The sequence below is a fragment of the Corvus cornix genome, chromosome 2 (genome assembly GCF_000738735.6).
Source record: "Corvus cornix cornix isolate S_Up_H32 chromosome 2, ASM73873v5, whole genome shotgun sequence".
NCBI classification, from domain to species: Eukaryota; Metazoa; Chordata; class Aves; order Passeriformes; family Corvidae; genus Corvus; species Corvus cornix.
In genome coordinates this window covers 81,109,771-81,130,822 of record NC_046333.1, presented here as the reverse complement: position 1 = coordinate 81,130,822, position 21,052 = coordinate 81,109,771, and the positions used below count along the sequence as shown (strand labels likewise).

At 44.6% G+C, this 21,052-nt stretch overlaps 2 protein-coding genes across 4 annotated transcripts; one reads left to right on the top strand and one right to left on the bottom strand.

The window, feature by feature from the left end:
* The first annotated feature begins 1,208 nt into the window (after positions 1-1,208).
* Positions 1,209-12,478, top strand: ROPN1L (rhophilin associated tail protein 1 like). Its single transcript, XM_039549280.1, has 7 exons — positions 1,209-1,273; positions 2,175-2,204; positions 3,572-3,721; positions 5,541-5,664; positions 5,836-5,997; positions 8,387-8,562; positions 9,422-12,478. The coding sequence occupies exons 3-7, from the start codon at positions 3,591-3,593 to the stop codon at positions 9,483-9,485; spliced, it is 657 nt and encodes a 218-aa protein (XP_039405214.1). The 5' UTR covers positions 1,209-1,273; positions 2,175-2,204; positions 3,572-3,590; the 3' UTR covers positions 9,486-12,478.
* On the bottom strand, positions 11,093-19,047 carry SNRNP48 (small nuclear ribonucleoprotein U11/U12 subunit 48). 3 transcript variants are annotated; one of them, XM_039549279.1, is made up of 9 exons: positions 18,985-19,047; positions 18,798-18,911; positions 18,650-18,710; positions 17,832-17,906; positions 15,226-15,414; positions 14,157-14,278; positions 13,608-13,723; positions 12,270-12,434; positions 11,093-11,376 (listed from the first exon to the last, which is right to left on the bottom strand). In XM_039549279.1, the coding sequence occupies exons 1-9, from the start codon at positions 19,021-19,023 to the stop codon at positions 11,337-11,339; spliced, it is 921 nt and encodes a 306-aa protein (XP_039405213.1). In that variant the 5' UTR covers positions 19,024-19,047; the 3' UTR covers positions 11,093-11,336. The 3 variants fall into 3 exon arrangements, with proteins under 3 accessions (XP_039405213.1, XP_039405212.1, XP_039405210.1); XM_039549278.1 differs by having other exon boundaries at positions 11,096-11,376; positions 12,270-12,440; XM_039549276.1 differs by lacking the exons at positions 11,093-11,376; positions 12,270-12,434 and having other exon boundaries at positions 12,478-13,723.
* Positions 19,048-21,052: the final 2,005 nt, after the last annotated feature.

The following is a 21,052-nucleotide window of genomic DNA, read 5'->3' as shown; positions in this document are numbered from 1 at the left end:
GTGGCAGATTCTCAATGGTGCTCCTGTCCTAAATGTCCAGGACTGTGGAGCCTGACCAGGAGAGGTTGCTTGTGGCTGAGCTGTCCTTGGAAGCAGCAGCTACTGCCAGTAAAGGGAATTTTTGGGGATACACTGCCCTCATTTTCAGCTCAGTCAGCGTTTTTTCACATTTCATCCAAGTCAGGAAATGAGGTGCGAGAATGCCAAAGGCAAGATGGACATGCCACCCTAACACTGCTCACCCAGCAGAGTATCCTTGTGGCCAGGGGCCATGCAGGGGCCAGTGGGCTGTAGTGAGCCCAGGCACTCAGGGAGCAGCCTCCCTGCCATGGGCTCTGCCACTAACATGGTGCTAAGATAATCATAGAATCAATTAAGTTGGAAAAGACCTCTGGGATCAAGACCAGCCTCTGACCAAACACCACCCTAGCAACTAGACCATGGCACTAACTGCCCCATCCAGTCTTTCCTTGAACACCACCAGGGATGGTGATTCCACCGCCCCCCTGCATCGACCCTTCCAATGTCTAATCACCCCTTCTGTGAAGTAGTTCTTCTTAGTGTCCAACCTTAGTGTGTGCCCACATCTTGATGTGTACCAAATCTTGAGACTATGTCCTCTTACTCTATCACGGGTTGTCTGGGAGAAGATGCCGACTCTCGGCTGGCTACAGTCTCCTTTCAGGCAGTTGTAGAGAGTGATAAGGTCACCCCTGAGACTCTTCTCCAGGCTAAACAACCTCAGCTTCCCCAGCTATTCCTCATAGGACTGGTGCTCCAGGCCCTTCACCAGCTTCGTCACCCTTCTCTGGACACCCTCCAGGACCTCAGTGTCCTTCCTGAATTGAGGGGGACACAGAATTCGAGGTGCATACATACCAGGACCGCATACAGGGGAATAATCGCTTCTCTTATCCTGCTTGCCACAGTATTGCTGATACAGGCCAGGATGCCACTGGCGTTTTTGGCCACCTGGGCCCACTGCTGGCTCATGTTCAGCTGCTGTACCCTCCAGCCCATTGCGACCCACCTTGCTGCCGTCCGTGAATTTGCTAATGGGTAGACTCAATCTCCTCATCCACGGTTTGGGTCTTTTCGGAAGTTTGCACAAGACAGGTGCGGCACTTGCGCTTTAAACCACGCCGCCATCAAGCCTCTCCGCCCCGCCGGCGCCCGCCTTCCCCCGCCCAGCGCCCGGGCCGCCCGCCCCGCCCCGCCCCGCCCCGGCCCGGTGCTCCGCGTTGCCGGGGCAGCGGGTCGCGGAGCGTGGCAGGTGAGGCGTCGTGCCCGGGCCTTCCCCGCGCCCCGGGGCGGCCCCCGCGGCGGTGTCCGGGGGGCTGGGGCCGTGGGGCGGCCCTTGGGCTCCCTCCGGCCTGCGAGGGGCCGCGCCGGCGCTGCCTCCCCACAGCCCGGGGCGGGTGGGCTGCGGGCACCCGCGGCTGGGCCGCCTGCGTGTTGGCCTTAGCCTTGTTTCATGAACACCTGGGGCTGGTTTAGGGTGCGTGAAAGGAAGAAAACAGAAAATAAGAGCTAACATGAAGTGAAAGTGATCAGCTGGTCTTTGTCTCTAGCGAGAGTAACGAAGGGGTGAAGGGGTGCAGAGGCTGCCTGCCCTGGCTGTGCTTTTCTTTGCTCATTAGGTGTGTGTATATGTACAGGAGGCTCCTTCTCAACATCAAGAAATCCTTTTTCCCTGTGAGAGTGACCAAGCACTGGCACAGATTCCCAAGGGGAGTGTGGAGTCTCCATCCTTGGAGATACTCAAAAGCCACCTTCACATGGATCTTTTGCACTCTTCTCATAGGTTGTGCAGGGGGTAAGACCAAGAGGTCTCTGCCAACCAAGGGTACATGCACACACACCTGTATTCCTTCCTCAAAGTTTTTCTGTTGTCCTGAAATCCTCAGCTTGTTTGCCTTTGGCTTCAGTTCCTTGGCTAGAGCTGTATTTTTGAATCATTACTGAGAGCGCATGACCAATGTGGTAATTAAATGCACACTTTGAAGTCTATTCCTGATGCAAATTGGCTGTGTTGCAGTGATGAAGATGCTGTACCCTGTCTGCATTTCTCCGTAAATAAAGTTCTAAGTACGGTTTGATCCTCAAAGGAGCCTTGAGTCACAGCAGTTCCATTGCTCTATCACTGACTTTTAATTTTTTCTTTTCCACTACAGGAGAATCCAGATGAGAAAGCCACCTGCCAGGTACTCTTATTTTTAGCTTTAAAAAGTCTAAAGGGATAGAGGATTCTGTTACATTGATTTCTTTCTTTCTTGATGCTGTTGCTTTCACTGCTCCTCCTTTCTGCAAATAACTAATGGGTTTTCAGTTCTTGTTGCTAAATCAGCTTAAGCATGCCATATTTGTCCTGGAAACGATGAGGAGAGTACTCATTTCCCACCAAATGTGCCCTATTGCTATGATGGGAGAAGGACCATACAATAGCCTGTCTCTGTCCCATCTTTTGGATCCTGGGGAACAGGACTCCTTGCAACAAATGAGTTACATCCTGAATGAGTCAAACACACCTGTAAAGCTGTATGAGCAAAGTGCAGTGTGTGCTTGCAGCACACATGTGATACCATGATGATTGTTTGCCTTTTCTTTTATACCCCTGTTATACCTTTTTTACAACTTCTGTATTCTCAGTGCTTTTTGCCTACATTCTTCAACTTGTTTGTCAAGCTAAGAGACTAAACATTTTAGAAGCTTCGTAGCTAGGGATCAGTGTGCCCCAGACCCCAAGGTCTCTCCAGAACACATTGTGTAAACTAAGATAGAACCATCCAGGGGAAGGTTCCTTGGGGAGGGGGTCTCACTTAAGCCTCTCACTGGGGAATCTTTGATAGATATGCCAATTAGTAAGACCTGTAATGTTATACCAGATCTTTTGAGGGGTGTGCATTTCAGTGTATTCGACCTGGACATAGTGCACCTAAGGATCCTTAAAATAAATACCAAGGTAAAATCCCTTTTCCCCTTCTAACCGTGTTTGACTCTTGATTTTAAGACCAGGAAAAGGCATCACATGAATATTTTGTTCATCACTGTAATTGTTTGATGTAAAATCTGTCAGGAGCAAAAATTACTAACTTTTTGCTACAGCATTTTTGAATACATAAGCACAGTAGAAACTTGGTCATCTGCATACTCTGGCATCTGTACAAGAATGCCAAGATTTTCCTTGGCGTGCAGTAGGGACTTGTCAATGTAGATACCTTTCATGTTGGCATGTGTGGTGTGACTTGTCTGGACTGCCTGTTTTACAGATTTGAGGAGAAAAATCAGTTTAAAGCTATCTGAAGATACCTGTTAAAGTAGTAGTTCTCCTCACCCGGAGCTGTCATTGGTGCCCAAGCTCCAGTGTTTTACTTGGTGTTGCCGCCAAGTTAAAGTTTTTTAGAGCCACGTGGGGCTTGTCTGTTTACCCTTCCAAGTCTGTCAGCTCTCCAGGAGCCCCTATCAAGTAGGACAGGAGGGAATTTGGGGACAGGCACTGTTCACTCCCATGTGCACACACAGTTTTTCATTCACATCCTGCATCTGTGAACTGCTGTTTTATTTCTTTCAGGTCCTTGTGACTGGACACCATGCCTCTTCCAGAAACCATGTTTTGTGCTCAGCAGATCAAAATCCCCCCAGAGCTACCTGATATTCTGAAGCAATTTACTAAAGCTGCTATTAGGACTCAGCCTTATGATGTTTTGCAGTGGGCAGCTGCGTAAGTATGATGTTCACCTAACAACAGAGAGCTATACATAGGGACCCTCAAAACCTCACTGCCTCTCTTTATTATGTAGTGGCCCTGGCTTTGGTTGTTAAATCAGCATGTCCATTGCACACACACTTCTGTGTATTAATGCAGCATGTAAGCCTTTTAAAAACAGTGTGGTATTTTATTTATTTTCTGTTTCCTTGAGGTTTAGGGCTGGCTTACTGGCTTATTCTGAAATAGCTGGATTTCCATACAGAAAAATGCATCTTAATTTGCTTTTTGTTACTAGTTTTTCTATCTGAAAGACCAACCCTTTTTCCTTTTGGTTTGGTTTGGTTTTTCTTCTCTCATGTGAGATTTAATTCTTGAAATTTAAAGGCAAAAATATACATTAGCTTTCTAATTCTTAAGCTTGGTTAGGTTCCCCTTCTTTCTTTCTGGGGAAAGTGCCTGAAAAATTGCACCTTTGAAGTGATAATCCACGTAATAAATCTCCCACTATAAAGTTGATTTAGATGTTTAAATGTTTCTTCTTTAGCATCTATTTTGTTTTCTTTTACCTCAACTGCTCACTGTAATTTTTTCCTGTCCTATGGTTTGCGTGGGCAAGCTCTTGAAAGGTACCTGTGAGATGTTCTCAGCTGGGAGGATTGGAAAACGTCTGTACTGTGTACATGAGGGAGGGGAGGCTGTTAACAAAGCCAGGCTGCAGTCTGGCTTGTCTGCTAAAAAGAAAAGAATCTGAAGCTGAATTGTTATAGCTGCAGTGTTGGGGAAAGCCGGCAGGACCACCTTAAAATGGTGTGGCATATCTCTGTGGCTGGTGCCTGCTGGGACTGGCGAGAGCCGGGGCTGCAAAGGCCACGCCACTGGCCAGCCCCCGACCTCGCCTAAGCACCGCACCAGCTCGGCGGGAGGAGCCCCGCTGATGGTGGGCGGCTGCTGCTGATTGCACACCCCCGTTCTGGAACATGCTCCGGTGTACCTGAGCAGAGCAACATCTGTACCTGGGAGCCATGCAGAGCAGAGCCGGGTGGTGGCTTCACGTGTGCTGCCGGTGTTGTAGCGTTTGTCCCTGTGAATAATCAGTTGGGGAAATGGATCTGGCAAATAGGCCGGGTGTTATATGTACATGCATACCGTGCATCTGTTTCTATACAGTCGCACTAATTCAGTTCTGGAGTGCTGCCTGCTGTGTATTTTAGCAGGTATTTGCACAGCATGGGATAGCCTGGACATGGACATGGGTGACCAGGGCGGATGAGACAGGACAAGTGGAGAAACTTTTAAATTAGATGCAGCTGAATGAAAACTGAAGTTTTCCTTGCACAATTCAGATTGCTGGCCAGTTAAGGCAGAGGCAGCTCTTAAGGTTGTGGCAGCCTCATAATTAAAAGGATGTGTATCTAGTGTCCTTTATGCTCTACTCTTAGATTTTGTTTTGGAGTGGACAGAAAGAGCAGAAATGCTGATGAGAGAGTTGCAACGTGAATAGGCAGATGTACATTTTGGGTAGTGCGTGAGGGGAATGTTAAACAGGTAAGCCCTCAGGTTCATCAGTCAAAAGAGCTGAGTATATCATGCAAAAAATAAGTTAAAGGCCTTAAGAATTACTAGAGTGTCATGAAAAGGAACATGTACAGTCAAAAGATTGTGGTTTCTGGGCACAGGAAGATGGGAGCTGTGCATGAAGGCAGCTTGCCAGGTGCTGCTGCTCCTGTGGGGGAGCCTGCAGATTCTTACACTGAACTGTAAGAGCATTTACTTCTGTGCAGTTTGTACTGGCCATAGGCATTGAGGTTTGTTGCTCTTCCCTTTCACTTAGGTATTTTTCAGCCTTGTCTAAAGGTGAACCCCTTCCTGTGAAGGAGAGGATGGAAATGCCTTTAGCAACAGAGAAAACAGATGCTGGTTTGACCCCAGGACTCCTTAAGGTCTTGCACAAACAGGTACAAGCTGTTCTTTATCAAATGCACAATGCTATGGAGGAATGCTGATGTGGTGGAGATGGTTGGGGAGAGAGACTGTCAAGTAGTTGAAGTATTTTGGGGAGACACTGTGTTCTTAAATTCATTCTGGTTTTTTGAATTCTTACTGTGGTACCATGATTTCGTTCAAAGCTTTCTTCCAAAGTCATGGTGACCATTGCAGACCTGAGGGAAAAATGGAAGCATTTGGGCTTGCCAGAGGAGCAGCTGGAAGCTATCCTGCAGCTGGACAGTTTTGGCGAGGAGGTGGAATGGATGAAGTTTCTGGCACTTGGGTGCAGCGTGCTTGGTGGGGTACGTTCACAGCAGGAGCCCTTGTATCCAAACACAAGTTGTTGTCTAGGATCATATAAAAGATAAACCATAGAACAATGAATGCAGATGGATTTGGGGTATAGTGATTGCTTTTGCAGCAGCTGGAAAAGTGGCTTGCATGTTTACTTCTGTTGCCCATCAGATTTTGGTCTGGGGAACTTAACCAGAAGGATGGCTAAGTCCTCAGTTTACTGGAGTGGCAGTAGAAGAGCAAGCATGTCTGCAGGGAGGTCATACTGTGTGAGAGAGGATGATAGAGGAGTGATGTTGATGGCATCAGTGTAAATGTCCATGGAGAACTGGAGGGAGAAATTAAAGAACCAATTTTTAATTGATTGTGTAGCAAATTAAATTTTCACAGCAGCACTTAATGTTACTAAAGCTACACTTAATTCTTTTAATGTCAGTAATAAAATCCAGCAGAGCATTTCAACAGAATGAAAGATTATAAAATGCATTAAGCTGATGTTCTTACAAAGTATAATACTTTTAATGATTTCTACAGTAGGGAAGAAGAGGTACTAAAAAGAAAATATATGTGACATAATATTTTGTGAATGTTGCAATATCTGGAAACCCTGAATGTTCATCTGGCCTGGCAATGCAATTGTGTGTGTATATCTGTATGTCTGTCTGTCTATCTATCTATCTATCTTTATTTCAAATGTGTATTTCTTGATTACAGTCTCCCTCCCAAAATGATCTTGTAGTTTACGCTCTTTTCTTCATTTAAAAATAGTGACAGCAACATTACTTATCTAAAAAACAACAACTGCTCTCTCCCCCCCAAAAAATCCCCAAACAAACCAAAATCAAAAACGGAGTCACAGGAACATCATTCTGATGGAGCTAGACAGACTAAATTTCACCACCTCACCATCCTTTTGGATAGTAAGTGAATGGTTTGATTTCAGTACTACATAATGAAACCTAAACTTCAGTTTCCTAAACCAGAGAGAAAGACACACACAAGAAGTTTACATTCACTTCCTGCAGCTGTAAATTGTGTTCCCAGTCAAACAGGGTCACAGCTGAGATAGAAGAGTAGTCAAGTATGAACTTCTTAAGAGTATCTTTTTTGTATAGCACTGATGCGTTTTTACAAAAGCCTTGGAGAAATGACCACACAGGTAGCCTGTTAAATTGTCTGTCAAAAGTGGCAAAATGGATATGAATAACTTCACTGTGTTGTGAGATAGAGACCATGGCAGCTTGGAGTGGCAGGACCAGAAAGGGCAATAGAGGGACAGCCAAATGAAAAATGTAGAGTTGGCCATCACAGAGTCAGCTGCCTCTCTTTTCCCTGAGAAGCCTCCCAGGGGAGGAGATACATTAAGTAAAACTGTTAAAGGATTTTAAGATGACACTTCTCTGGCCTGTGTTCTAGATCTTAAACAGATACTGTATTTATTTTAAGTATTGCTATTCTACTTTAGGAAATGCTGTCTTTTTACACAGACATTGCTTGCTTGCTAATGAAATTTTAAGAGGAAATCTTGAAAAAGTTGCAGTGAAAAATATTAAGACTTAGGTTAAAGAAAGCCTGTGTGGGTTTGGTTTGTGCTTTTATATTGTGTATGTGGTTTTGTTTGTTTCTTTAATGGCATCCAGCCAGTCTTTGACTGAATGAAACTCAATGCTGAATTTTTCCACTTTTCCCCATATAGCTCAGCATGCATATGGCACTGGATTGTCAACACCATATTAAATAAAGGATTTTTTCAAAGTAGATTTGGAACTAATAATTTGAGGCATGTTTTTTAAAGGTAACTCAGATGTTATTGGCCTTTGACTAAACTGAAATATTCTTTAAATACTTTTTGCCTCAGCGCTTTTTCTACTATCTATTAAAATGGAACTTGCAAAGAGATAGGGGAAACAGTAAGTATCAGCTAAAATATAATCTAAAAATTATATAAAATCATGAAACCTGTATTCATTTTCTGAGGGTTGCAGATTTGTCTGTCTTAACTGCTGCTGAGAATTCACTTAGAACCATTAATATACACACACACACACACACACAAACATCTCTTACTAGATACAGTGATGTTGGAGCTTTTACAGTAGCAGAACACAGAAATTTGGCCCTACTGGAGACAGAGCTCAGATTACCCTATGCCATCTTTAACCATCACAAGATTCTGGTATTTTTTCTCCTGTCTCTACTAGAACTTCATTATTGTTTCCATCCTTGGACCTGCACTAGAGAGTAAATTTGGGGTTTAAAGCTAGGCAGCGATGGTAACACCTTCATCTCATTTACCCTCACTTGTAATGGCTTACAGTGTGGATTTGGTCATGGTATGCAAAGGATGTTCATGGCTCTGATACTTTTCCTTTCATTTCTTGCTGGAACCCCCTGCAGTCCTTACTGAGTTCAATGAAACAGGCCTGCGAAATCCTAACAAGAGACCCAGAAGGTGGAGCAGCTCGAATTCCCTTTGAAACGTTCTCGTTCCTTTATTCATATTTGGCTGGTATTGATGGGGAGATATCAGAGACAGAAACTAAAGCATTCCTTCAAGGAATTAAAGAACAAGCGTAAGTAAAAATCTGTGCAAGGAATTTTAATGTATCAATTGCCTCTGGGTTCTTCATGAGCCTTTAATTTCAGGTGAATACTCCATCTTCATTTTGGGCATAGGCATGATGACAGAAGTAAGGATTGACTGAGATTGTATCAAAAGTATGCATAGTTATTTTTTGTCAACTTCACTGTTTGCACTGTTAAAAGATAAACTGTTATTTATCCATCTTCCTCTGAAATACTGAAGTCTCTATCTGGTGGTAGAATTTTCCCTGTAGGAAGCTATTGTATACAGGCGTGTAACATCTGCATATTACTGGCTCTGGAACCAGCAGCAGCTTCTGGGCTGTTCCTTTGAATTAGCATAGATCATAAACCAGAGAGAGAGACTGGGAGTTCTCTCATTGTATCTGTGGTCACACATAGATCACCTGAAACGCACTTTAACCAATTCAAGAGGATCTGTAACAGGCTTGTCCTCCGAGTGCTGCCTGCATAGCACGTTTGCATACAGACACTAAACTCTTCCTACATCTCTCTGCAACTGTTCTTTCTGTGCATGGTGGGCTGACACGACCGCAGAGGTGCTACCACCATCACTGCTGCGCCAGCTCTCTGAAACTCACACAAGGCGCCACTGTGGCCCCCACCTCCCCCCAAAACACACTGCCATGTGAACTCCATACAAACAAGAGCATACAAATGAACTGTTTCATTATTCGTTATCAGACTGACAATTTTTAGTAAGAAGCACTTTTTAATCACACCCCTTTTGCTTGCAATTCATATAGCCCTAAATTGTACCTTGTCCAACACACTAGGATTTACCATGTGAAAGTGTCATTTTAAGAAATTTGGTTTATTCCTTTCCAGGGACCAACACTCTGGCATGGTGCTCATCAGACACTTCCTGCCATACTCCTTCATATTTTATTGATCAATCCTACTCTCCAGCATGAGGTGGGAAGGGAAAAAAAATGAAGGAATAAGTAAGTTCAAGAACATAATTTGTGTTCCAAAGTACCATAATTTGCACGTTTCAGAACAACATGATCCTCTTCTCTGGCACTTCCTTTTCTTTGTCCTACTCTTGAGATAGCCCTTCAGGGGATGTCAACTGAAGCCATGGTTATACTGTTCTCCTGCGTCTCAAATACTGATGGCCACCCCTAGGGTGTGACCCCTTCACTTTTCTGCTTATATTGAGCAAAAGTTGTTTTGCTACCGAGCTTTCTACCTACACTCTGTAAGTGATTGTTAAGTAAAACATGGAATTCAGTTAAGACTGGGCAGCTGTAACTGGAGCATTTCTCATTATGTTTCTGGTAGCACTGACATCATTTTGACTCTGGCACAAATACAGCTGGTCCTTAGACTCCTTTGTCTGCCTGGACATCCTCTATTTAAACAAAGCGTTTTACCAAGCCCAACTGAAAGAACTTAATGAGAATCCTGTGGCTGAGCTGGTAAACAAAACCAATGCAAGGGCTGCAATGGTTCCATGTTGTTTTCCCTCTAATTAGAGCCCTTTCAGAACTTAAAACTTTTTTTCATTTTTGTATAAACTTGTCTAATAAAGATGTTTTAAAACATGTCTTGTTTTCTGACAGGAAAAGCTACTGCATTTGTCACGTAGGTGAGGAATACCTGACACAGAGTTGTTTGGTTGGACTGCTGTAGCAGGTATAGAAGCATAAATCCACCAGAACTAGACCAAGTATTTAGTGACAGACAATCACACTTAATTGCAGAAACAACTAAGGTATGAAAGAGGATACTAGTGGCTACAGTAAAGCTGGAAAGATTCCCTTTGACTGAAAAGGCCACAACCAGGAGCAACATAGAGTGCCCTCTCCTGGCACATTGATCAAACAGAAGTATTTAGGAAAGATGGATCTGCAAGCTTATTCTTTTATAGTTGCTTACTTTGTTGATGCAAGAAGCTTGGCTGCTGATGACTGATCTTGCTGAAGTAGACTGTGTGAGGAATTAACAGAACTGCACATCCTTAATATGTACCTGCATGTTTTAAGTCTGTTTTATCAACCTCTATCACAAATATTTGTATGATAGTCCACAGGATGGGAAGTCGTCCTAGTTATTGCTGGCAGGAAATGCACCTGGTGTTTGAATATGGTACTCAGCAATAGCCCAAGTGTCCTTGGTGCCTCCCCCCTAGCTTCTGTGGAGACCTACATTCTCATCACCTTTGCCAGATGATATTGAGCCGAACTTTCTTTGAGCATTAGCTTGGGAACACTAACTTTTGTGTTACTGTCCATTTAACAGCAGCTGCAGTTGAAGATGTTTTAGCCTGTTGGAGAATTCTGAAATCTGCCCTCTGGTACGTGCTGTAATTAGGCAATGTCACCTAGAGGTGACAGTGTTAGGTAGGAGGAGGAGCACTCTTCATGCCTCCCCTGTTTGTAACTCATCTGGACTCCAGGGATTAGCTCTGTTCGTTGTCCACTAGGGGGCAGGAAGGCCAATAAATACAACCTCTCATAGATTTTATTCTTCAGCCTTGTCAGACTAAACTCAAACACATGAGAGATCAATACAATTTATTAGCAGATGTATAAATGTTACAGATTTACACATTTTCTGAAATCTACTGCTTCCATCCTGACAACCATTGAAACTTTTTTGTCTCCGAGCAGCACAGGTGTGATGCTACACCAATATTATGTGCACACCTTTACTGTCCTCGCGCAAAACAGCAGTAACTATAGTTCTTGTGCAAGTTATATTTTGAACAGCTGATAAAAAAATCATCAGATTCTTGTTTCTACTTTCTTCTTTTATGGTTGTGATACTTGTCTTCATCCCTGAAACAAAAACATAAACATTGTCTGGGCTGTTAGTCTCAGAGTGACAGAGTCTGAAGAGAAAAAGCAACTTGGAAAGCTCTCATTAAATGTAGTCATGTCCTCCTCTAAGTAAAGAAAGTAAACTGCTTTTGGACATTTATTTTCCATGCTGCTTTAATCAAAGCCTTGTCAAGCAGTGTCAGAGTGGCAATTAGTTTAGGATGAATGGCACCACAGTGTAATGAAGCCAGCTTCGAGACAAGCCATCACTGCCATCCACGCAGTTATGTAATGCATTTACCCAAACACATGAGGGACAAGACAGCATTTCTTCTGCACAGCAGTCTTCATCTCTGCTCAAACACAGGTCGCACACACCTGTGGTCCTGCAGATGTTGATGGTATTAGAAGGTGTGGCCTAGATTTGTTTTCTTTTGCTAAATTGTATTTAGTACTGAAGAGTGACAGCATTGTTTTGAAGCATCTAATACAGAAAGGCTAGTGTATGCATATTAGTGAAACAAAAAATCCTATTTATTAAGGTCTAGAGCAAACTAGAGCAGAAATCAGCATGAGACAGAACAGGCACTTAGCTGTGGATGAGGAACTGTCCATTTAACCATGTTGATCAAGGAGCAAAATAAATAGCCTGTTACACTACTGTTGCAGTCCTGCAGCGTGCTGCAGAAAGTGCCAGCTTTCAGATGTGAGAGTAAATTCTGAAGTCTGGATCACAGTTTATGACCTCACAGCACGTTTTGTTTAGTATTAATAGCCTCACACCACTGGCTTGTCATACTGCACGTGAGGTTAGCCTAGCTTTTTAGTTGGACTAGATATTCTCAATCTCTGCACTAAATTCTCACAGACTGATTCAGAAGCTGGAGTCAGCTGTCACTATGTCTGCTCACCTCTCTCTTTTTCTCCGAGAGTCTCTGTCTTTGCCTCTCTCACGACTCCTTCTTCGTTTACTTGGACTCCTGCTGGTGTCTCTCCTGTGTCTCGTGCATTCCGTATCCTTACTGCTTCCCCCAGACTGCCGGGAATCCACTGAAGCCGACCGCCTGTCTTCCCTTCTGAAACTTAGTGATTTTAATCAATAAAAATAGTTTCACAGTCACTGTTTGCATACCAGTTTTGTAATATAATGACCTACTAATGATGTAAGACATACCTTTTATTAAGCCTCTCTAAGAAATACAGTACCTCCCAAAAGAGGCCTGAAGACCATGCTCTTACAGGTGCATATCTCAGCACGCTATTCAATCCAATTATTTCCTATAAACACAGCTCCTCAGTCTTAACACCTCTGCAGTATAAGGGGTTCATTCTCTTTTGCTTTAAATCTTTAACTCTTCAACCACCTGTCTTAAGTTGCAGCCTACAGTGGAGAACCCAAGTCCTGATCTCAGAATCACAGAATTGTTAGGGCTGGAAGGGACCTCTGCAGATCATCTACTCCACTCCCCTTGCCAAGGCAGGGTCACCTAAAGCAGGTTACACCAGAACGTGTCCATGTGGCTTTTGAATGTCTCCAGTGAGGCAGACTCCACGACCTCCCTGTTCCAGTGCTCTGCCACCCATTCATCTTCATTTTAATTCTGGGCACAGAGTGCCACTCTGTAGTTTGTTTCAAAAACATTCTCCTCTCAAAGGCCTGCTGAAGAGGCACAAATAGGCTATCACTAGGTCATGACTCCACACTTACTTCAGTGACAAATGTTTGGAAGGGTGCGCGGTGTTGCTTGACACAGCAGAAATAAGTACAGCTAAAACACACTCCCAATTAGCACAGCAGCATTTGCAGGGATAAGAACTGTAAAGCCTCCCCATATTTATTATGTTATGGAAACCTTTACTCTGAGGTTTAATATAGCTAACACATGTCATGTGGTAGGGAAGGGTAAGAAATTGTGTACTTGTATTTCCAAGTGTCCCTCTGTAGCCAGCTACAACATATGCACACATTTGGGCACAGAGGAAGCACTATTCATCACCCAGATCCACCAGAAACTACCTGTTCAGCTGAATCACTTGCAACTAGCCTACTTACCTCTGAAAGAAAGATACTTAATAATTTTTCCCCATCCTTCATGCAGGCAGAGCTTCTCAAGCAAGACTTAATAGAACGAGTATAAAATAAAACGTGCATATGATTCAGATAAGGCTGGTATGTGCTATTAGAAGAAAGTGGTAAGGTAGAATTACAATCTGCTCCATGCCCGAAGAATCTGTCAGCTGTGGCATACCTTCCTGAAGATTTCGACTTCCCTCCTTCACATATCTCTGCATTATCCAACCTGTTCTCCTCCTGCCACTGATTGCTGAGCTCTTCCAAATGCACACCAATCACATCCCGAATCACCTGGAGATTAAGATATGTTAAAAACAAACATGTCATGGTAGGGCCTGAACTAGCACTAGACAAACTGTGAACATCTCAAAAAACCCAAACCCCACAAAAATCTCCCCCAAACCCTGTACATCAGATGTTTGAATGGGAAGTCTTATTTGCAGAAACATGTTTTAGCATAAATTTAAATAGCACCATTTTATGATAGTGAGTTATATCTTGCTGGCATTTTCATATTCAAAACTCAGCAGTTAGCAATGCTCATTATTTGTAACTTGCTGCAACAAACCAAAAACATTCCTCTATAGTTTGCAACAATAATGAAGCAGGGTACAAGAAGCAGGGAAAAGACACATATTCTTTGTCTTTGAAAGAGTATATAATTGTTTATGCAGATACATAATAAGCACTTTTGTGCGAAAAAGCCTTCCTTTTCCAATCTCACCTCAGTGTAGGACTTCTTCGTTATATGAACATTCTTAGCTCTGTATGACTGCCGCCGCCTTTTGTAATCTCGCATTTCAGCCAGAATTTCAAGATGGGACTTTGGACCTTTCTGACTATCATCTAGCAAAAAATTGGGAGTAAAACAAATGGTCATGAGCAGGACATTAGCACTTGCAGGTATGCAGGCCTCATACATTCAGGAACATTAAATACGTTGTGTTCTTTCTCAAGTTCCTCCTGTATTTACTAACTGTGGTGAATTTATCTGAAGCTTCCTCCCCAGCCTTCTTGCTGGCTGTTTACACACAACTAAAAAGCCACCAAGAAAATGCTGTTATGTGATCTCAATCTCCAAACTGCGATCCAAACCAATATATGGGCTTGTGATTTGGTCAAACGCCTTCTAAATATACGTCATGTTTTCAAAGCCAGTATTATAGTAAGACACAGAATGGGAAAGCCAGATTCTGTAAAAAATCTACCTGTGTAGATGCCAAGCACTGTCTCACCTAGGCACAGCAGGGCCTGCAGGGTGACTCAGATGCTTTTGCTGCACTTGGTACAGTTACAAACCAGCGTGACTCAACAGGGATGTGAGGCCCCAGACCAACACCAAAGTATGTTGCTCAGGAGCTCCACCTGGATGACTGCCAACCTCTCCTGTTCAGCTTTTACTCTTAAGCAATCTTGAATCTCATCATCTCTTACAGCAAAGAACTGTTCTGAGCTGCACAACAAGTTGGCAGCATTCAGCAACCTGAAGTCAGCTGCAGCAAAGACAGAAGATCCATCCACTGAGATGCACACAATACATGTGCCAGAAGCAGAGCAATGAGGCTTTCCCAGAAGGAAAACATCATGAAGGACATCAAACTAGCATTCTGTGATGCCAGGTCTTTGCTGTGGCTCTTAACCGTATGCTTTCCGCAAAAAAAAACCAAAAAAAACCAAAAAAAAACAAAACAAAAAAACCACAACCAATTCTGTTCGGCTTTCAACAAAGCTCATATAACTGGACAAACTGAAAGTTCTGAGCCATAAATTCAACAATAGATCATTCTTCAAACCTTGAGTGATTTTTGCTGCTAAATCCACAAAGAGATCACTGTCATTTTCTGTTATCTGGGATCTAGACCTCTGTTTCTTTGTTTCCTCAACAACGTAATCGTAAAGAGCAAGGCGGTCAGCTTGAGTCAGGTCACAGATGAAACGCTTATGGTTTTGAGGAACTTCTATGGGCAGTAATGAGTAAGATCCTGGAGGTTGGACAGAGAGCTGTTACTTGTAAAGTAGCATCATTATGCAGGAAAATACCAAGAAGGTCAACAAACAAACAATGCAGTAAACTCCCATACTGTTTTCATCCTTCCCCTATGTATCTGTAAGAAGTTTCAACTTTCTTAATTAGAAAAGATAAAAACTGCTCAAAGATCCCTCCCAAGCCCCATGCAGGCTGTATAACCCCTCTTGATTGCTTACACAGATACCGGTTTTCATATGCCATTAAGGAATCGTACTAGATTAGATCAAAATGACACTCTGTAATTTCCCATGAGTTTCAGCTCTTGACTTAGAAGGTGAATCAAGAGAGGCTGCAGCTCTAACTTGTGGGTTTATCTTACTCCTAAAATGTTGAGTAAAGTACTAGCTGCAAAATATGTGTTCTGCCAACAAGAATGAAAGCTTCTAGGAGACTAGATAACTGAGCACTGTGTAAATCAGTCTCACTCACACTGTCACCTTCTCTGCAGAGCTTTTGTAATAGACTGCCAGAGGAATTTACAGCTAAAAGGACTACAAAGGCACTTTCAAAGTGCTCCAGATCAGTTCAGATAACTTACTTAAAGTTATGGAAACAAACATATTGCCTGCACACTCCTCTTTCCCTGACCCATCAGCCTGGTACTTGTTTTTCTCATTCCCCAGTTAAAACACATATGCCTCCAAACAAATAAATCCATTCTCAGTCCATTGCAACTGCAGTAAAGTGACTTTCCTAAAGATACAGGATGCAATATTCTAGGACATTGCCTGCAAAAAAGCATTTTAGTCAAAACCACTCAGTTTTCCAGCAAACATTGACCCAACCTCCATAATCCTGCTTCCCCCAACACAATCCCACACATCTCCAGGTGGACAGAAAAGCCAACACGTAAGAAGGGTGTAAGCAACGTCCTTCACAACAGCAAACGTAGAGCTTCTCCAGATTATGCAGCTCTTAACAGAAGCTGGGCAATCTTTCACATCCTTCTTTCACTAAAGACACCAAAGAAGGAGAAGAGGAACTGCAGTAAGTCTACCAACAAACCTAAAATACAAGATTTCATCACTACTGCACTTGGAACCTAAACCAGAACTGTTCTAATATGAACAAATGGATTTAAACACAAAAACTAGAATTCTGTTTATAAAATGCACTGTTCTTACAGGGTCACAGAAGTCCATAAAAACGCACTGATAATTACATGCTTGTGATTTACAACAATTACACAACTTGTGATTAAGACCAATTTTTCTGTTCTACAATGTAGCTAGGCTAATATTCTATATATGGTTAGAATTGAAAAAAAAAAGAAAGAAAACAAAGAAAGAAAATCACTTCCTTTGATACAGTGAGTCAAAAGGAAATTTACAATAAAAAATTATTTTTCATTTGTTTCTGTTGCCAAAGACCTTAAATTGAACAAACAAGTCAGTAAATCTCACAATAGGCCAAGTTGCCACAATGAAAACCACCAATCCAGCTTTAATGTTATCTTCAGAGAAAGGCAAGCTTGCAGGGGAATCTGGGCAATGAACACTGGCATCTAGTGGCTCACTGGTGCACCTTTGCAATGAACCACTCCACAAAGCGTTTATCTGTTGCTACTCTACTTGGATGTGCTTGTGTCAAATTAATGAGTTCCCACTTCCCTTCGGAGGGAGTGCACCTGATGTGCTCAAAACACAGTGCTCATCCCAGGAAATGTCCTTCCCAAGCAACTGTCCTTTAAGCCTCTATTTGCTATGCCAGAGAAACAAAGACAACGTGAAAAACTGTGTGAGTGCTGCTGTATTTCACTATCAGAAACGTTTCAGTGTCACCTTCCCTTCTGCCCATATGTATTTAAGAAACCAAAGTCTACAGAGAACAAATGCTGTATCTTTCAGGTGTTGCAGTAATTTCTCAATCATACACCAAAGCTCTACAGATTCCATGGGGAGCCCTATTTTTCTACTTTGTCTAAGTCTGAACCCTCAAGGCCTCTGTCCTAGGCTCATCCCGTGGCTGGTCACAAAACCCACCGAAAAATGAAACGTAAAGGAATTACTGTGCTTGGAGCAGTGACAAAGGACAACATCACGTTTGCAGATGTGCCAGCATAGTTCTTATACAACTTCTTAGATCAGTCCTGAAACAGTCCCACATAGTAATATGCATGTTGTTTGGTTTTTTCAGTCCTGAAGATAATAGAGGTATGAACACAACAGACTCAAAGTCTCTCATCTAGTTGCCCCAAGTATATAAAGTAATCATGCTCCAAAATATGCAGGGGAAGGAATATTAAAAATAAATGAAGTGAAATTCCTCACAGGAGTTCTCAGTGGAATGAAGGAAGCAGCAAGGAGGGAGACAAGAGCAGTTCTCCACTGGAGGCTGGCGAAGTCACCTTGGTATTTGCTTGCTCCTTACCTTCACTGTAGCCTGTACCTTCCTTCACACTTTGAGCTCTAGCCTGCTTAACAATATGAAACTGTAGATCTTTATCTGCAGGCAGAGAAGAAAATAAAATCATTAACTTTTACATCAAGTTCTCAGGTACTTGATTGGGTTAGCCTTTATTCCCCAGCCTCTATTATGAGACTTATGGTATGGTACAGAACATCATAGTTTCATTCATGTACAAGGGGACATTTGAACTAAAAATGTAATTTTCATCTATTCCATATTTGAAATGAGGGGAGAAAATTAAGAAAAATAATATCTATTTCTGGATTACAAGGATATGGAAAAAGAAATGTATGTGTATTGCTCTCTGTACCATTGCTTTATCGCCAGATTCTATGGACAGTTTTCACCTTCTAAGCATGCATTTTAATAGAGTGGGGACTGAGAACATAGGAAGAAACTCCTAAGAGGAGTTCCTAAGTTTCCTAAGAGGAAAAAACATCCTCCTTGGATTTTAAGATGAAAATATAAAAGTGACCTACAGAGTAGAATTATACAGTGATAGAAGCATAAAAACGGTAAATTAAGGCAAATTGCAAATTACAATTTGAGAAAACTAACTTACTGATTGAAACACTCAGGGTTTTCAGGAAGCCTTGGGGAGTTTGCAGCTGACGAGGTAGTGGGGTTGTGCTACCGTGAGGACCCAGACTCCTCAGACCCACATCTCTGCCCCCCAGGGATGTCCTCTCAGCCCCTCATCCTCGGCACCTCCCCGGGGTCTCTCCTCAGCCCCAGCGGTGTGTCCCTCCCCGTCAGGCGGAGTCCCCGCTGCCGCTCACCCATGGCGACGGACGGAACCTTCAGGTTTTCGTAGAAAAAGCTGGAGTCGTACATCTCGGCCTGCGGGACCAAAGGGCTCGGTCAAGGCCCGGGGCCGCCGAGGAGCAGCGCCGGCCCCGTGTCCCGCTTCCCGAGCCGGGCTCCCACCTCCTCCTCGGCGGAGTATCCCATCTTGCGGAGCCGGCAGGACGCCGCGTGCCTCTCCAGCGACGCACGGGGGACGCGGTGATGGACGTCGTAGGGGCACGGCACCCACTCTACCTGCGAGGGGACACGGGTCAGCCTCGCCCCGCCAACCCCGCCGCCCTGCCCCGCGCAGCCCCCGCCGCCTCACCGAGCCCCCGCCGAGCCACACGGCGCTGAGCGCCGCCATCGCTGCGCCGAGAGGCCCCGTGACCGCGCCGGGGCGGGGCCGGCGCCGCGTTCGCTGAGGGCGCTCCCGCCTCGGAGGGGGCGGACACCGAGCCCCGCCGGGCGTGCGGAGGGGTGCGAGTCAAGCTTTGCCTTTTATTCTTTAAAATGAGTAGCCGGTGCCCGGACAGTTGTGATTAAGCAGTTGCATTGTGAGCATCGGATGCTTGGTTAGTCTTTTAAGGAATAGGGAAGACAATCCCAAATTGGATGGGCTCTCTGGATGAGAGCCGCCAGGAGCGAAAGTCAGCGGGGCTGAGCAGTAACTAGGGAATGGTAATTCCGGCAGTGGGCGATCGCGACCACCGACTCACTGGCCACCTACTCGGAACAGACTCCAGGCTCAGATGGAGGGAAGGACCGCGCCTGCGGACTGATTAACATGAGAAGCGAGAGACACAGCCAGCAAATGGGGGTTGAATAGTAATTAATACAGAGGTTACATAATTTGCAGGCAATGAATGCTGATGCCCTTGCTTGTTGAAATGTGTAAACAGCGTGAAGTTTCGATGCTTGGTGAGGCAGCCTTGTGCGGGTCAGCCCCCGCTCACTACCTGGCGCAAACGGGAACAAAGCCCGGGAATGCCCCGGTGCCTGAGGGGCGCGGGCGCCGCCTGCCGGCGGGAGGTCGCAGGAACAGCCCCGCCCGCGACGGGCGCGCCGTGCGCCGAGGGGCCGCGGTCTGCCCTCGCCACACACCGCTCCGACCTGCTCGCCAGCCTCGCCACACACCGCTCCGACCTGCTCGCCAGCCTCGCCACACACCGCTCCGACCTGCTCGCCAGCCTCGCCACGCACCGCTCCGACCTGCTCGCCAGCCTCGCCACGCACCGCTCTGAACTGCTCGCCAGCCTCGCACGGGTCGCTCTCCTGAGCGCAGGGCGTGCCTGCCTGGGCGCCCAGAGCCCCCAGAGCGATACTCCTGATGGTAGCGGGGCAGGAGGAGCATCAGCCACCGCCGTCGCCATCGAGGCCGTGAGGCCCGTTTCCCTCTTGCAACACGAGGAATGCGGTGCGAGACGGCAGCAGCGCCTCCAGCAGGCTCCTGCCGCAGGATCCGTGAGAGGATCCCTAAGGACCACGATAGGCAGTGCAGAACCAGGATGGGTTTGTCCCCTTGTGGAGAACCGGGGTGTTGTCGGGCTGTGGGGGGGTTGCGTGGCTGCACAGGGATACCCCAGAGATCCTGCCCAGTACTTGGCCTTAATTCTGAGAGCATTTCCCCGAGGGGCTGAGGGAGCAATAGGGCTCAATCAGACTGTAAGGCAGGATGAGGAAAGAAGGACTATCTTAAGGGATAAATTTCACATGATTGACATTTCTGCTTGCCTATTTCTGTCGTCTATGTGAAAAGCAAAGGCTGGAAGGAAGAGTGGGTCTATCAAGGCAGGGTGGGGGAGAGGCAGCATGACAGATGCAGCTGCCAGAATGACTTTCATACGTCTGCTTTTCTTCAGCAGATTACAGCCCTTTCCTGCACAGTGAATTTGAGACTCAGCTGGGATTTTAGCCCTTTGAGAGATCTGCTATCTCTAGCTACGTTTGCCTGGGGATCTTTGACATCACATGATACAGAATACTTGTGAAGACTTTCCCAGCTGCCCTTGCATTTTCATCTATGTTGTACAGAAGTACACTCACTAACATTAGCACACTTTTATCAAAAGAGACTAAGAACAGCTCTGCAAAACTGGTCGACCATCTCCACTGGAAAATACCATTTCTTCAAAGTTATGAAAGTCAAGTTCAATAAAGTATCCAAGCAGATTTTTTTTTAGACTAAACAAAAATTTGATTTTGTTTACTTATAAGTTAAACTGATAAGAATCAGGATAGACGTTTTGTTCTGCTAAACAGCAACATTTTGAATGATTCAAAATTAACTTAGGGGTTCCTTTTCCTTTTAAAAAAACCCAGTTCCTGTTATCATGAAACAATCATGTGGCTATAGTCTTTCCAGCAGCAAACTGACTGGATGGGAGACAAAGATC

What these genes read in the sequence shown, in the direction of transcription:
- SNRNP48 (XM_039549276.1), bottom strand. Translation starts at nt 19,023, where the DNA reads ATGGCGGCGCTCAGCGCCGTGTGGCTCGGCGGGGGCTCG. An exon ending in TGTGGCTCGGCGGGGGCTCG is followed by an intron (nt 18,912 to 18,984) that starts GTGAGGCGGCGG and finishes GTCCCCTCGCAG; the next exon opens with GTAGAGTGGGTGCCGTGCCC. An exon ending in AGGTACAGGCTACAGTGAAG is followed by an intron (nt 15,415 to 17,831) that starts GTAAGGAGCAAG and finishes TCCAACCTCCAG; the next exon opens with GATCTTACTCATTACTGCCC.
- ROPN1L (XM_039549280.1), top strand. Translation starts at nt 3,591, where the DNA reads ATGCCTCTTCCAGAAACCATGTTTTGTGCTCAGCAGATCAAAATCCCC. An exon ending in TTAAGGTCTTGCACAAACAG is followed by an intron (nt 5,665 to 5,835) that starts GTACAAGCTGTT and finishes TTTCGTTCAAAG; the next exon opens with CTTTCTTCCAAAGTCATGGT. An exon ending in GGTGCAGCGTGCTTGGTGGG is followed by an intron (nt 5,998 to 8,386) that starts GTACGTTCACAG and finishes AACCCCCTGCAG; the next exon opens with TCCTTACTGAGTTCAATGAA.